The 17,831-nt window shown below is 43.0% G+C and overlaps 1 protein-coding gene across 1 annotated transcript in view; it reads left to right on the top strand.

Annotated features, from left to right (window-relative positions):
- The window catches only part of LOC115098444 (vomeronasal type-2 receptor 26-like), a 98,882-nt gene that overhangs the window by 21,719 nt on the left and 59,332 nt on the right, over positions 1-17,831 (top strand). The window contains exon 2 of the mRNA XM_029614954.1: positions 12,254-12,495. Within this exon, the coding sequence (XP_029470814.1) occupies positions 12,254-12,495 (242 nt within the window). The remainder of the gene's footprint in view (positions 1-12,253; positions 12,496-17,831) is intronic.

Below are 17,831 nucleotides of genomic sequence, written 5' to 3'. Positions count from 1 at the left end.
TGTGTTCGTGTAATCACTATTTTATAAAAGTAGAAAGTACACATCCTTTACATTTTGTAAACATATATGTGTGTGTAAACAAGTGACAGTCTAAGGGCATTTTGGAGCAGCACCAACATTTAAGCATGTAAGTGCTATTTTAAAGGACACTTACGCACATATATTTGGCAGCTTATTCATGTAATTTCACAGCTTGTAATTCCCTGGCATAACTAATATCTGACTTGTTTACTGTGTATTATTGCCTGGTTGGGAGGTCTGAGTGAACTGGAGGGAGTTTAGACTGAAGAACCAGGAGGGCCTTCATCATCTGGAGAAGAACTTGGTGAACTGATGGTGTAATTGTTAAACTGTTTAATTTCAAATAGGTGGGCATGTTTTAAAATATGTTGACTTGCACATGTAATTTTGGTTTTCACATGTAAAATATGTGTGCGTATATTTATAAAATAGGTCTTATGATTGTTTATTGGCTCTCATGTTACAGGGCTGGTTAAAATATAAAATATATGTATTACTGATCTTTTTAGGTCTGGCATGCTTCAGTGCTACAGCATGTCATGTGTTGTTCATTATTTATGTTTTCAATAAAAAAGTTTAAACATAAAATAATAGGAATAGTACATGCATACAAAGCAGTGAAATACTCACTTTCAATGCATTGCATCTATTCACGCGAAAGCATACATATGTGCATATGTAGTGGGGTTAGCGATGCGCGTATTTTATAATACATATGTATATGATACGTGTGGGTTATGAAATACTAGCATGACCATATATTTGCCATCACGTGGTATTTTTTGAAGGTTATTTGCCATCACGTGCAAATGCTAAGGCACCATTGTTAAATTTACGTTTCCAAGAGAGCCCTGTTTTGAGAATTATCAGGTTCCGTAGAAGGGTATGGAAATATGAAGATTTCGTGGCGTTATGACAGTGTTTGATTAAATATCCCCTGATGAAGGCTAATTTAGCCGAAACATGGTCCGTGTTGGGAACAATTTATGAATAATTGGATTGATCAGAATGATACAGTGTCAAAAATATCACATCCATGCGCCATTATTTGAGCTAAGTATCTTTCTGAAATTAAGTAATTAGAGGTCACAATTAAAATAAAGTATTATCGCACTTTTAGATATTTAATAATAAAGTGAAATAACAAAAAATACCATAAAAATTAAAAAAAAACATTATATAAGGGAGATGGTATGTGATTATAATTTATGGTGCCATAAGAGCTGATACTGTCTGGGGCCCTATGTGGGCGGGAGACAGTGGATTGACACTAATAGGCACTTTGGTTCTATGATACCGTTCTCCTTATATATATAAATTTTGAGAAAGTATTTTAATATTTTTGTTTTTCCTTCTCCTTGTTTCTGTGCTTATATTATGGATTTAATGTCACTGCCTACTAGGGATTTCAATTAAAAGAATTATTTCCAAAAGAGGCCACCTGGGGATTTGGCTTCAGAAACACCACTGTCCCAATATAGGTGAGTCTGGAAAACTGTCCCCAGACCCCCACGAGGCAGTGCCTTCTTGGCTTAAAGAGCACAATAAAAAAAATGCAGTTAAATAAAAAGCCTGGCTTGCACAGCAGCAAAAACGATGAAATATCTTTTTCAATGGCAATTATATCAAACTAGCTAGAAATTGAATATATCTCCTACCCACAACACCAAAATCCTGCTTGCAAACTACCCCAGGGGTAAAATAAGTAGAAAAATGCCATATTAGTTAGCAGCTAATGCCATATTAGCTAGCAGCTTCTCTCTGTGGCACAGACAGAGAGACCGTCTCAGAACAATAAAAAAAAGTGCGATCAAAAAAAGTATGGCTAGCTGGTGGCAGTACTGCAGCAAAATCGAACAAATATATTTTTCAATGGAAAATCCCATCATAGTAGCTAGCAATTGAATACAGATTTGAGACACGCAGACTAGCTCTGAGTTCAGCCACCTCCCCGGACTACCTTCCCAGACCATCCCCGCCAAGAAAGTGTGTGGCACGCCGCGTGCTTAATGTATAAATAGTGCTGCGTCATCAGGAATAGCGTCACAGAGCACTGAGTGAGAGCGGCGATTGTCCGCATTAGAAAAATGCTTAGCTCTGATAGGTTGCATTCTGGTTTCCTTGCCAACCTGTCTGACCCACTCTATGACAAGGCTGTGAGGTCACTTATGACTCACAGGAAAGGGCTGGTTTTTGCTATCTCCTATTTCAAACAGCCGCTAAGAAATCACTGTGAGCCAAAAGAATGAAACTAATATGATACGCTGTATTCTTGGGGGATCGCGACGATTTTCGCGAACCCACAAATACAACGAATAGTGACTTAAACATTGCGGATTGCCAATGCATTGAAAACGAATGCACATCCCTACTATACGCTATGTAGATCCTTACTCAACCCCTTTTAGGGCATATTACTACACACACACACACACACACACACACACACACACACACACACACACACACACATATATGCAAAGGAGCTTCAATGAGAATCCCAGGGCCAAGCATCAAGCAGGAGGTGTGCATTAAGATCACTGTTAGCAGGATCCTCCTTCCCAAATCAGTCCTTAGCAGCACATAACATTTGAATCAGGAAAGCGTGCATAAAATATTAGGCTGCTTGGTCTATCAATTGCCCTCTGTTGACAGCTGATCTTCCATGCCTCAAATGTTCTCTACCACCCACAGCAGCTGCCAGGAAACAGAGTTAACTGAAACTGTCTTCCTGAAGGGGGAGCCTCATTGATTCTCACTCCCACCAAATAAAGTCTGGACAAGTAATCCGTGTATGTGTGAGGGGAAGGGGTACAACTTTACATCTTTATTATACACAGATATAGTGTTCAGTAGAAGTTGCCAAATCTCCTCTCATACAACATAATGCAGCTACTGCAGCATAATTGTGTGTCCACTAACTATCTCCTGACTCAAAACCCATTTGCACCCTTAGTTCAGCACAGTAGATGAGCACTTACTCGGGCAGCAGGCTGTAAGGATGTTCAGCAATTGCAAAAAATCCCCCAAAAGGTTTTCTCTTCCGCCCATATTTTTCTTATACAAAATGCATCCCTTGTAGGTCTTTCCTCCTCCAAGCTCTAGATCGTCTTTTCTTTCAGCAAAGCCAAGTGCACAGGGACTAGGATATTGCTAAAAAGTATTTCATTTATTTATTTAAATACTTTTGATATACCGATACTCAAGACTGGTGTCTTATCGTACCGGTTTACATTGAAACAAGGGGTAACCAATTAACTATGAGAATAAATAAATAAAGTTACAAAGAACAAGGGGTTTACAGGATGGGAGAGTAGAGAGCGAAAGCAAACAATTAATATAATAAGTTATACATAACTAAGTTTAAAATAACGGAGTTTAACAAATAAACGAATGTAGCAGGCTTAGACAATAGATTAGTCTTTAGGGCTATAAAGTTGCCGGTGCGAGTGAGGGAGGGGGAGGGAGGGGATATGTGGGAATGGATTGCATAGCTGTGTTGTCCGTATGTTCTTCAAAAATCACCTTCAGTACAGATGAGGGTCACAAAACTCCATACCCTACACATTGTCTGATCCCTGTAATGGGGTGATCCCATAACCTTGCCTTTATGTTGTTCTAATGCCTTATACACCTTCAGATACCTGAAGGGTTTTAATGATGTACAAACTCTGAACCTTTTCCATTGGAAAGAAATGAGTAGATCTTGGAATCATGAAAGGCTCAGAGCAAATGTCAGGAAATATTTCTTCACGCAGGAGGCAGTGAAGACAAAAACAAAGAATGCAAAGGGGCATGCGATAAACACTGTGGATCTCTAAAGGCTAGAGGATGGAAATAAAGAAAAGAGTCAATGGGGATAACTTGCCAGTGGGGAGGTTACTACTCTTAACAGAAGGTATGGGGATTACTACCCTTAAGCAATAAGCCTTGATGCTTTGATACAACTGCAACACTGCTCTCCACTTCAAAAGTAGGTGGGAAAAAGGGAATTTGATTCAGACAACAACCAATGAAGCCCTGACTTTTACAGTATGGGGAACTGTTAAGCATGGGGTTAACCTGCATGGAGTGGCAGTTGTTATCATAAGGCATGGGATTACTAGCCTTAACCAATAAGCCTTGATTGCTTTGATGCAACTGAAACATTACTCTCCGCTTTGAAGATGGGGTGGGAGGAGGTTAGAAAGATATATTGGATTCAGATAACAACCATGTTAAGCAGTATTGTCTGAAATTTCAAGGATGCTCATCACTCAGGAAAAGAGAAACATGAGGGTAACCTGCACAGCACAGCGGATACTACCATAGGAAACTTGCTGGGCAGACTGGATGGCTCGATGAAATGCCTCATTACCGTTCCTCTGACCGCCCCACAAGAACCGCCCTTACAGGCACCCTCCACACCCCATCCCTCAAATCAGCGCATTCATCTCTTACCAGAGGGAGAGCCTTCTCCGTCGCGGGCCCCACCCTCTGGAACTCCCTCCCCACCTTCCTACGCCTAGAGACTTCACTTCACAAATTCAAGAAAGGAATCAAGACATGGCTTTTCCGACAGGCCTACCCCGATACAAACCAAACTTAAATTTCCTCCCTCTTCAGCTCCTCCCGGCTCGACCTTCCACCCCCTGTACCCCCCCTCCCCGCCCAACTCATCCTCTGCCCCTCTACTACCCTCCATGTTACCCCAGTTACCCCTGTTCCTCCATGCCGCCTCTAAATTCTCTTAACCACCCCCAAATTTACGTTATATTTAAGTGAATACCATCGCTCAGATAATACTGCCAGTCTCTCAATACCTCCTTAGCTCTACATAATTTGATTGTAACTGTACATATTGTCAACTGTATATAGTTTCCTCTATTTTGTTTCTTACTTCTTCTATCAGTTCTGCCTTTCCCATCCCCCTATCCCCTCCCTCTCCCACCCCTCCGTATCCTCCTTCCCCACTCTCCTCCCCTGTTTTATTGCTCTATTGTTTTATTGTTTTATTGTAATTTTCCTCCTTTGAGTTCATTGTAAACCGGCATGATGTGCTTCACGAATGTCGGTAAATAAAAGTTAATAAATAAAATAAATAAATAAATACATAAAATGGACCATTTTTGTCTTTTTCTTCCGTCGTTATTATGTTGCTATGTTAATCATGATATACCTACTATAAATACGAGGGCTTGCGCCCCATGCGTGAAAGCCTGCCCCTTACGGCGATGCTGCAGGGGACAGGGCCCACTCACCCCGTCAACACGCGGATCTTCCTTAGGGCGGCCGTGCGTGGGTGCCATCCGGAGCACGTGCGCTTGGTCACCAGCTCAATCAACGTCATCGGCCTTAATACGCATTGCAGTGCCAATAAAAGCGCAAGCCACCGCCGCCATCCCTCTTTTCCCCTGGCAGCAATGGCATGAGACACCTACAGAGGAGAACTCCTGAAAGAATCGCAAGTACCATGGGTCGGAGAGGGTGGGGGAACGTGAAATATCGGAATCGCAAGTATCATGATCCGCTGAGAGTGGAGGAAGGGCCCTGAATCAGGGGCTGTTCAAAAACGCAGGCAGTTCATGCACAGTACATGCGATTCGGCTCGCAACCCCTCCGCGAATTAGCCAGGCAGACTATGAGCAATTTAAAACTAAAAAATAACTAAGTATAAAAAAAAAAAATTTAGAATAAGCAGTCCTTCTATGGCTCACCACATAGAGCAGAGGACTTCTGGGGAAGCAATGCTCCTCAGTGCATTGGTTCAAATCCTGGTAGAGAAAAAGGTATTCTTTTTGGCATGACTGACATCAGGGAGAAAACCAGGGGAAGGGCAGTTCAGGCTAGCAAAGCAACTGCCTGTCCACATACATCACAGCCCTCCCACCAGCAAAAGCACCAGAGAACCGAATGTAATCACTGTGAATCCACCGAAGCTGGTAATTACATCAGCATAGTGACAGCAAACAACAATTCGCAATCCCGATCTGACACAGGGGAAGCCCAAGAGAAACCCCTAACCCCAGCCCAAACAGCCAGCACCCCAAATTCAGGGGCAAGCACAGGGGGCAATGGGGACAGAACAGCTGGAACCCCAAGATTAAAGACAAACACAGGGTGCACCAGGGATCGGCCATATCCCCGGCAGCATCAAAAATATGGCCACCACATCAGGCAGCTGCCCTGAGCAGGATTTGGGAATGGACAAGCACAGAGCTGTTTGCAGCCCAACATGCCCGTAAAAGCACCTTTTAATTATTCCTGGCCTGGTATGAACCCATTCGCCCACTGGTACCCAGGAAGACCTTACCCTGGGCTCGCTGGCATACCTGGGAATCACATCCCCCAGCACCCATGGTAGGGGTGGCCAGGACAACTCGGCGCCGGACCTGCGGCTGAAGACATCTCTACCAGGCCCGAAGTGAGATGCAGACCACAACCAGAGGAGTCGACTGCAGCGCAGCATGTGACATCCTCCTCCGTCAGCACAGCATTGACCGGGAAGGCATCAGAATACACCACCCAGAAGGAGCAAAAAAGGTGATCCAGCAACTGACGCAATGCCAGAGAACATGAGAAGTGGAGCAGGAGAGTCGGCAAGTGACACAATAGGTGAATGTGAGCCTGTATCGAAGGTGAGTCACTGCAATAAAAAAGGCGAAAGAAGCAAGAAGTCGCAAAAAAGCAAAAAAAAAAAAAAAATCAAGAGCAGAATCAAAATCAGACTCTAGCACATCTAGCTCTTCAGTATCTTCCGACACTGATTCTTCATGCAATGACAACCGAGAAAGACCTGATGCAAAGGAAGAGGATGCATCCCGAGGTCCCCCAGCTTTGATTACATTATCACAATTATGGGAGAATGTTCCCAAAGACTTGAGGAAAAAAATCAAGAAACGGACCTACATTGACATTTTTAGAATTCTGGAAGGTAGAAGGAATCCAGGTGACAAGAAAGGAGAAAGGAAGCGTGATCATGCACCGGGAGCTGATAAACCGATCATGTGAAACATTATAAACATTATAAATTGGACAAGGGCATTCTTGTGGATGACAAGTGTCATAGGACATGAAGACCCATCCCAATATGGTCCTATGCTCAGCTATGCAGACACCATTTTGGAGGCATACAGAGAATATGAAGGATGGGCATAGCTTAATTACGACGACTGCTTCTGAGACAAAATGGAAGAGAACTGCTTCATGTCTTGGGGCACGCAAGACGTTAGTTTATGGCTCAGGCACATGAAGAGCAAGGCACCGGACACAGCGAGCAGCATGCGGGCATCAGCTAGACCAAGTCAACAAAACGCCCAGGCAGGACAAACAGCTAATAACAGCAACAACAACGGATCATGCTGGAGGTACAACAAATCATCATGTTCGTTCCAGGATTGAAAATTTAAACACCTTTGCTCAATTTGCATGACACCACATCCAAACATCAAGTGCAATAAGAAAGCAAACGCAGGGAGTAATCCCAAGCTGAAGTGAAGACAGCATATTTACTAAAGCACCATCCCCAATTAACATCCCCAATTAACATTGAAGCCATGCTCACTTAGCTGAATCATTACCCATACAAAAAACAGGCAGCAAAGCTGATAGAGGGATTCCATGTCGTATTCAAGATTCCATTTCAAGGAAACATTGAGGAAACACGCACGGACAATGTGATCTCTGTCTTCTTCTTCTTCATCTTCACTATCACTGCTTGACATTTCATTCCATTTCCTCATAAGTTCTCTTTTTATTCTCTGTTTCCTTTTTGATGCATTCCTGTTTTTTGTCTTCATTGGCTTTAAATTTGTAATCAATGCCAGCTAAGGAATATGGCGTCCTTTCTTGCATTGCAGTAATAAAAACTGCTTATCCTCTTTGTTCTTAATGGTGTTTAATGCATTTTCATGTGCAACATCGAATAAATCATCTAATTTATCCAGGAATTTCGTTTATTTGCTTCCACATCTGAGTTTCTATCCAACCATTACTGTAAATCTTGCCATTCTTTATGTAGTGATATAACTTTTTCAAAGCAATGATCAGTAGGGATGTGAATCGTTTTTTGACGATTTAAAATATCGTCCGATATATTTTAAATCGTCAAAAATCGTTAGAGGCGATATATAATAGGAATTCCCCCGATTTATCGTCAAAAATCGTAAATCGGGGGAAGGGGGAGGGGAAGGGGGAGGGCGGGAAACCCGGCACACTAAAACAACCCTAAAACCCACCCCGACCCTTTAAAATAAATCCCCCACCCTCCCGAACCCCCCCAAAATGTCTTAAATTACCTGGGGTCCAGTGGGGGGTCCCGGTGTGATCTTCCACTCGAGCCACGGGTGCGTTGATAGAAATGGCGCCGACGCTACCTTTGCCCTGTCATATGACAGGGCAAAGGGAGCGCCGGCGCCATTTTGGTTCCTGTCCCCTGATGTCATGAGCGTAGGAGATCGCTCCCTGACCCCCGCTGGACCCCCAGGGACTTTTGGCCAGCTTGGGGGGGCCTCCTGACCCCCACAAGACTTGCCAAAAGTCCAGCGGGGGTCCGGGAACGACCTCCTGCACTCGAATCGTGTTGCCGTAATGAAAAATGCGCACCAGGTAGCGTGCACAAATGTACCTCGCACGCGAAGGTTTTAAAAATGTGGCCCTAGGTGTTGCGGTCCGGTCCGTGAAGCTCACGTCCCAGTCCTTACCTCGAGTATTCTTGCCGGCTGGGAACATAGCAGTGTCGGGAGCTGGGCGTCCCTGCGGGGGAGACGCCATTGCTGGCCTGCCTCTAGGCGCGCACGTGCGTACGTCCCGCGCTTTTCTAGACGGTTTCCCGCCAGAGGGTGGCTCCTCCCCAAGTCTGATGTCAGACGCCGCGGCCTATTTAGGGCCACCGCGGACACCCGATCAAGGCCTTGCAACTGGGTTCCTTTGGTCCCCCGTTGCCTCGGGCCCCGGAGTCTGCCAGCGTCTTGGCTACTCCATTCCTGCCTGCCTGCCTGTCGGTGCCTGCCTGCCAGTTCCTGCCTGCCTGTCGGTACCCGCCTGCCTGCCTGCCGGTTCCTGCCTGCCTGTCAGTACCCTCCTGTCTGCCTGCCCTGCCTGCCTGCCTGCCTGTCGGTGCCTGCCTGCCTGCCGGTTCCTGCCTGCCTACCTGTTGGTACCCGCCTGCCTGCCTGCCAGTTCCTGTCTGCCTGCTTCAGCCAAGCCTGGTAATCGCCTGTTTCTGCTCCATCGATCGTCGCCTAAGTCCCAGCGGTTGGGCCCCTATGGGCTTCTCCCGGGGGGGCTCCGACTTCCAGGGTGAATCTCCTAAGTCCCAGCGGCTGGACTCCCAAGGGCTTCTCCCGGGGGAGAGCCAGCTTCCAGGGTGAAACCGCTTCTACCTGCCCACCAGAAGTCTCCCTCCCGGCCTGTTCAGTCGAGACCACTGAAGTCCTTCCCAAGTCTCCTGTAGGCCGGCCCAAGGGTCCACTAGCCCCGTACTCACAACACTAGGTGTCTATGATTTGTGTATGTCAGAGTTAATTTAAATTATTATGTATATTTTATGTACTCAGCTTAGTGCCCTCTTGGGTTTTGATGGCATAGCCTCTATCACCTATGGGGGAAAAGGCAGAAGAAGCATGTTAGAGAGTCAAAGGAGGAGTGCACAGGTACAGAACTCCATGTGAAGAGCTGCAAGATCTGTTAGAAACTGAATGCTGAAAGAGAACAATGGTGGGTTGTACAGTAGTGACTGTGTGAGCTGCAAACCTAGAAGCCATCCCACAATGATGTGGCCATGCTCAAAGTGGTCATGGAAGCCTGTGACAGAATTCAGGCATCGTGGCAGGAGTCTGGAAACCCAAGAGCTTTGTCATTTCAGAGCACCTGCATTGCATCTTCAGGCAGTAGAAGAGATAGTTGGCCTCACTCCCAGCAGGGGACCTGATCGTTATGTATCTGCAATCAATTGCTGCCACAACTACTGAAAAATGAGCAATGTCCTAAAACTCTGGTTAGCTTTTGGCGCTTTCTCTCATAAGGAAAAGAAATATATTGATGCGTTCTCCTGAGAAAAGCACTCAAACTGTGAAATACAGAACAGGTGGCTGACTGGCTTATGTCTGCTGTGACCCTGAGAGGTGTCTGGAAGCCGCATGTGGCATAAAAGGCCAGGCCTGTTGAGACTTTGAGGTGGAAGGGCAAAGTGTGTCCTTTCTGTGGGGAAGGGCACACATCTCCTCCAACTGCTGGCAGAAATATGCAATGATTTACTTATTAAACCTGAAACTGCGCATGACTTACTCCTCAGACAGATGCAGAAACTGGAGGAATCTTCTCCTCCTCTATTGTCTCTCCCTCCACTGACACAGATTCTACATTATCCGGACATGTACAGCACTTAATGCCGCACTAGACACCATCATCACTAATACCCAGACCCACCAGCCCTAACAATCTGAAGCATGACCATTACTCTTTCATGTACCACCAGCATACCCTCAACCACTTGCAGCACACTCTAATTCACCACCACTACACTCTGAGCCACAAGCTATAGCCTCTCCTCCTCTACAACTCCATCCTTAACCAGCACAATTACACCCAGGGAAGGTAAATTTCAAACTGGTGCGCGAGTGCACATTTGCATGTGTGCATTAGGCCGTGCCCAGGGCTGTGGCCATTGTATAACATATGCATGCATATGCACGTATATTACAAAATAGTCTGTCCATGCGCACATGTGCACCAAATTTTAAGTTGGCTTGCGCATGTGCATGAAAATCATGCTTCTACCACTTAAGTTGGGGGATTTTATAAGTGGCACGCACTGATGCCATTGCCAATTAAACCAGTTTGTTCCCAGTTCTCCCAGTTAAGGAATAGGTCCTCTAAACCCCCTTAGTTTAATAGCCTTCACTCCCCCCAGTTAGCCCCCGACCCTTAAAACCCCACAGATCTGCCTATTTTTTTTTTTATTTTATAACTCACACCTCCTCCACAGCAGAAGTAAAGTTACGCGGCAGAGGACCTTGGAGTGTGCACCAGGGCATGTAAGTATTTACGTGCACATCTCTTGGCCAGGCCCCAACATGCCCATGCCCCACCCAGACCATGCCAACTTTTGAAATGTGTAAGCTACAGGAGATACATGCTTATCTGGTGATTTTAAAATCCACTTGGCAGATCGAGCCCGACTTATTCAAGCATCCCTTAATTAATATGCACTCCGGGCCACACACACACTCTCCAAGTACAGCTCACACACATTCTAAAGTACACAAACACTAAAAAGAAGAAAGCAAACACAGCCTGAGACGAAGTGAATGACAAACAGAAAAGAAGACACTGGCAAACATACAACAAACAGTCGACAAAAAAAAAGCAATTCTTTACCACACAAGTACTCCAAACACGCTCCTAGAATTCCTGCCAATTTCCAATGTATAAAACTGACCTCCACACTGAGCATCAGGTCCTAAAAAAAGTGAGGTTTGAAATTAGAGCCTTAAATAGAGTTTGTAAAAGTGTCCCTGCTTATTTGATGATGTATACATGTACTCAGTATCCAAAATACTTACTTGTGCCAGTACTTCCAAACCCTGCCCTGGAATGTCCTCAACACACCCTATTCGCTCATACTTTTCCACATGGCAATAACACGCACATACTTCCGTTATTCTGAAAATTCTGCACATACCAGCTAATTATGCATATATGCACACATTTTACATGTGCAACCCCCATATAAGTCTTTGAAATTATGATAAAAATGGGAACCTAGGAATATAAAGGGGAAAAATATTTTGAGAACATTTTATTTAAGTATCAGGGTTCAAAGTAGGACAGAAAAAGTGTTACAAATCACATGTGTAATGCATAATATTTTAGAAGATTGAAAGGGAGAATTGTTATCCTGTGAACAATATGTTTCAAGAAAACAAATACATTGACTGAGTAAAGGTAAAATATTTTCAGTTAATATTTAAGTTTATGTGATTCCTCAGGCTGCTTTCAGAAAATGTCTTAGAATTAAACCTTTTGCCTCTATTTAGGACCATTAATTCAAGCAAGTCCTAAGGAGATAATGTTAGCATTACATAATGCTTATATTTTACAGCTCTCTTTGAGCTAATAAAAGTATCATTTCTACCAAATACTTTATTACTTACCTTTTCATGAATTCTCTACAGTTCAGAACCAATCATTTTTTTCCCCAGATTCTACCCAGAAAGGTATCAATGTGCTCTTGCTATTGTCTTTGCCACAGAGGAGATCAATCGAGACCCAAAGATATTACCTAATGTGACCCTGGGATTCAGGATCTTTGACTCCTGTTACACAGAAGCTATGGCTACCCAAGGAGTCCTGTGGATGATGTCAGGACAGAAAACCACTATCCCCAATTACACGTGTCAGCCAGCAGCCAAGATGGCAGCCATCCTGGGAGATGTCCCTTCTGGCTTGTCCATTCAAATAGCGAGGATTTTGGGACTACAGAGGATGCCTCAGGTATTGGATACTGAAGCAGAGAGCAAGAGAATGACAGACAAATAACAAACGAGAAACTGTAGGGATATATATAGATAGATAGACAGATAGATAGATAGATAGATACTGGAGAGAAGGAAAATTAGGTTACCTATTTAAAAAATGTATAGCCCAAATTTTCCATAATTCAAAGCAAAGAACAATGTAACATCCATAAAAAATGTTCAAAATAATAACATGATGACACACAAATACATTTGAGATACATGGAGAGAGGGATCTACTATAGCAATATAGATTAGATTGACAAATTGATGAGTGGATACTTCAGGGATAGAGAGTTTCATATCTCTGTCCTCTTGTAGAATAAATAGATTAATTGTAATGTTTTGAGGGTCACTGATAGACAAATCTAAAATTAATCAATGAAGTAAAACTATTTTAGATTAGAATTACATCTCTCCTCCCTTAGAAATTTTAACTCAATCACAAATCAATGAAATTAGATAGTAATCCAGCAGCGAGGGGGAAGCTATCCAGTCTTTTGCAGAATGCCACATGTATGATTATCTCCCAGTAGATGAGAGGTTGTATGTGTGCACTAGGTGCAAAGATCTCCAAGCCCTCAGAGAATGAGTCTGATCTCTGGAGGCTAGAGTAGCAGATCTGGAGAAGCAAAGGGAGACAGAGATGTATACAGAGGAGACCTACAGGGACAAGGTAGAATTGTCTCACCTCCAAACTGGCAGCCCTGTGCTGCCTTGGAGAAGGAAGGTCACTTTGAAGGAGAGCATCAACTTGGTGAAGCAGGAAGCAATCCTGCTTCAAGATGATGCTCTCACTAAGGATATGTTTTCAGGGGAACATGCACAGGAGGGAGGCCATTGTAGTTGGGGATTCAATTATTAGGAATGAGATAACTGAGTGACTGGAGGACATGAGGATTTCTTAACAACTTGCTGGTATAAAGGTAGCAGACCTCATGCATCACACAGATAGGATTATGCAGGAGGGAGGCTCTGTAAGCCAAATTTAGGATTTTAGGTAGAAAGTTGAAATCCAGAACCTTCAGGGTAGCATTCTAAGTAATGCTCCCCATTCCATGTGCAGGATCCCAGAGGCAGGTAGTGCTCTAGAGCCTTAATGCATGGATGAGACAATGGTGCAGGTAAGAGAGTTTTAGATTTGTTAGAAACTGAACATCATTTTGGGGAAGGTGGGGGCCTTTTCTGAAAGGAGGGGCACCACCTTAACTAGAGTGGAACCAGACTGCTGGCACTAATCTTTACAAATGAGATAATGCAACTTTTAAACTAGATGATGGAGGAAAGCTGACAGATGCTCATGAGTGCATAGTTTGGAATGATATATCTTTGAAGGATACTAACAGAATAGGAAAATTAGGGCATCCCAGTAGACAGGTTGCCATAAATGCTAACGTGACCAGGTGCCTTTAACTAAAGATTCTAAATTATCCCTGTCACCTAATAAGTAGGTTGCTAAGACAAACAACAAACATACTTTGAGATATCTATATACAAATGCTAGAATTCTAAAAAGTAAGTTGGGAGAGTTAGAATGTATAGAACTGAATGAAGATATACTTGGTATCTAAGAGACCTGGTGGAAGGAGGTCAACCAATGGGAAACTGTGGTACTAGGGTACAAATTATATTGAAATGATAGGATACAAGTTTTACAGGAAGCAAAATACAATGTTGAATCTTTATCAATAGAAATTCTAGGTGAAAAGGGAATAAAATAGCAGTGCGGGTATTTTACTATCCATCTGGCCAGAATGAACAAACAGGCAATGAAATGCTAAAAGAAATTAGGGAAGCTAACAAAATCAGCAGCACAGTAATAATGGGTGATTTTAATTGCTTCAGTATTGTTTGGATGAATGTCAAATCAAAGTAAAGTTCCTAGATGAAATAAATAACTGCTTTATGGAGCAGCTGGTACAAGAACAAACAAGAGTGAAACTAATTTAGACATTGTCCTAAGTGGAACACAGGATTTGGTGTGAGCGGTAACAGCATTGGAGCCACTTGAAAATAATGATCTCAACATGATCAAATTTGACTTAATAACTGAAGGAAGGACAGTAAAGAAATGTACTAGGATAGCATTTAACATTCAAAAGGGTAACTATGATAAAATAAGAAAAATGGTTAGGAAAGGTTAAGAGTTTGCATCAGGAATGGATGTTGTTTAAAAATACAATTTTGGAAGCCCAGACCAGATGTATTCCACGCATTAGAAAAGGTGGAAGAAAGGCTAAATGACAACAGTCATAGTTAAAAAGTGAGGTAAGAGAAGTTATAACAGCTAAAAGAACTTCTTTTTGAAAATTGTAAAGGGATCCGAATGAAGAGAACAGGAAACAGCACAAGAACTGGTAAATTAAATACAAAGTATTGATAAGGAAGGCAACGTGAGAATTTGAAACACTTGCTGTGGAAGCAAAAACTGATAATACAAACTTTCAGGTACATTTGAAGTAAAAAGCCTGCAAGGGAGTCAGTTGGACAAGTAGATGATCAAGGGGTAAAAGGAGCATTTACGGATGACATGTAGGGATGACAAGGACATAGCAGAGACTAACTGAATGCTTTGCTTAAATCTTCACTGAGGAAGATGTAAGAAAGATAATCATGCCAGAAACGATATTCAAAGGTGATGATTCAGAATGAACCTGGAAGTTGTAACAGGGTAAAATGACAAACTAAAGAATAGCAAATCACTTGGACCAGATGGTAGAAATCCCAGAGTGTTAGAAGAACTGAAAAATGAAATTGTGGACCTGCTATTGGTAATTTGTAAACTGTCATTAAAATAGTCTATAGTACCTGCAGACTGGAAGACTGCAAATTTAACACCAGTTTTAAAAAGAGTTCCAGGGGTGATCCAGCAAACTACAGACTAGTGACTCTGACGTCTGTGCTGGGTAAATGGTAGAGACTATTATAAAGAATAAAATTCATATAGATAGGCTAGAGAGATGAAGTTCCTGGATGGAATAAATGACAGTTTTATTGAGCAATTGGTTCAGAAACTGATGAGAGAGGTAGCTATTTTAGATCTAATTCTTAGTGGAATGCAGGATATGGTGAGAGAGCTAATGGTGGTGGGGCTACATGGCAATAGTGATCATAACATGATCAAATCTGAACTAATGACTAGAAGGGGGGCAATAAGTAAATCCACAGCTCTAGAGCTAAATTTTCAAAAGGGAAACTTTGATAAAATGAGAAAAATTGTTAAAGAAACTGAAAGGTGCAGCTATATAGATTAAGAATGTGCAACAGGAATGGACATTGTTAAAAAATGCCTTCTTAGAAGTTATGCCTGGAACGCCCTTTCAGAGGAAGTGGTGAAGACCCAAACTGTGAAGGATTTCAAAGGGGCGTGGGATAAACACTGTGGATCCATAAAGTCTAGAGGATGTGAATGAAGAAAAGAGGCATGGGGGTGGCTTGCAGGAATGACGGCTACTACCTGGAGATTAATATCCTTATTCAATAAACATACACACAGTTAATGCGACTCCAACATTATTCTATACTTCAACGACAAGAGGAAATGTGGAAAAAAGGATTTGCATCCACAAAAAAGCAGGGGAGTAGCTTGCTTGTTATGGTGGTTACTACCCCAAACCAAATAAGCCTGATACTTCACTTTCAATGCATATCCAGCTTGGCTCTCTGCTTCAACGACAGGGGGAATGAAGAAAAGATGATTTATATTTAGACAACTACCAACAAGGACTGAATTACATAGCCTGGGTAAACAAATAAGCCTGGGTGTAGCTTGCTTGTTACAGCACTTACTACTCCGAATCAAGCCTGATACTTCACTTGGAATACATATCCAGTGCAGCTCACTGCTTCTACGGCAGGGGGATGAAGAAAAGATGATTTATATTCAAACAACCAACAAGGACTGAATTGCACAGGCTGGGTAAACAAGCGTGGGAGTAGCTTGCTTATTATGGCGGTTACTACCTCTAACCAATTAGCTAGATACTTCACTTAGATGCAGCTCCAGCACTGCTATCTACATCAATGGCGGGGGTGGAAGGGAAATAGAACCAAAATGTTAATTATAAGGGACAAGAGTAACAGATAAGTATGAAAAAAATAAGTGTGAAAGCTTACTGGGCAGACTGGATGGACCATTTGGTCTTCTTCTGTCGTCATTGCTATGTTTCTATGTTTCTATATAAGTGCAGTCCAAATCACAGTGAACCTGGAAGATGTAATAGGGCAAGTTGAAAAGCTGAAGCGTAGTAAATCGCCTGGACTTGATGATATATATCCCAGAGTTCTGAAAGAAATAAAAAAAAATGAAATTTCAGAACTATTACAAGTAATTAGTAACATATCATTAAAATCATCTATTTTACCTGAAGACTGGAAGATAGTCGATGTACCCCTGATACTTAAAAAGGGCTCTAGAGGTGATCTGAGGAGCTCTAGACTGGTGAACCTGACTTCAGTGCCAGGAAAAATCATAGAAACTGTTAAAAAGAATAAAATCAAAGAAGATTTAGACAGACATAATTTAATGGAACACAGCCAGCATGGATTTAACCAAGGGAAGTCTTGCCTCACAAATCTGCTACATTTTGTTGAAGAGGTGAATAAACTTGTGGATAAAGGTGAACCAGTAGATGTGGTGTATTTGGATTTTCAGAAGGCATTTGACAAAGTCTCTCATGAGAGGCTTCTAAGAAAACTAAAAAGTCTTGGAATAGAAGGTGATATCTTTTCGCTTTTCATGGATTGCAAACTAGTTAAAAGTGTTGCAGAAGTGGACGCTTGGGCCGAGGAGAGTGGGCACAACCTGCAGGAGGAGCCCTGCAGGTCCCCACCATCAGCAGGTGGAGCTGGCTGAAGCAGAGGCCCAACTGGAGCTTCACCAATACCAGCCCTCATTCCCCTTATGTTGAGCCCTTGGCTGCCAGGACCAGCTGGGCTTAGGCACATGCCTCTGTGGAGATGAAGATCCATCACATAGAAAATGTTGCAGGCCAGGACAGTAAGAGAAAGTGGAATCAGATCAAGAAGTGGTAAGGGCAGGCAGCAGGCAATCAGAATTAGTTTCAGGCTGTGGTCAGTGGCGTGCAGAGTTCTTTCAAAGTCGAGGTGTAGGCAGTTGTCAGGACAGGTGGAGTTCAATCAATAATGGAAAACAGGCAGTGGTCAGTGGCAGGTGGAGGTCAAGCAGTGTCTAGATCCAATTTGAGGTCAAACCAGAAGTTCTATCCAAAGTCAAAGCTAGAAGTCTGAGCCAAGGTCAAAACTAGAAGTCCAATCTGATGAGACAAGGAATGATGAGGAGGAGGGAACCAT

This window comes from Rhinatrema bivittatum, chromosome 1 (assembly GCF_901001135.1).
Source record: "Rhinatrema bivittatum chromosome 1, aRhiBiv1.1, whole genome shotgun sequence".
Classification (NCBI taxonomy): domain Eukaryota; kingdom Metazoa; phylum Chordata; class Amphibia; order Gymnophiona; family Rhinatrematidae; genus Rhinatrema; species Rhinatrema bivittatum.
Note: the sequence above shows the minus strand (reverse complement) of the source record. Positions and strands in the feature narration are given on the sequence as shown.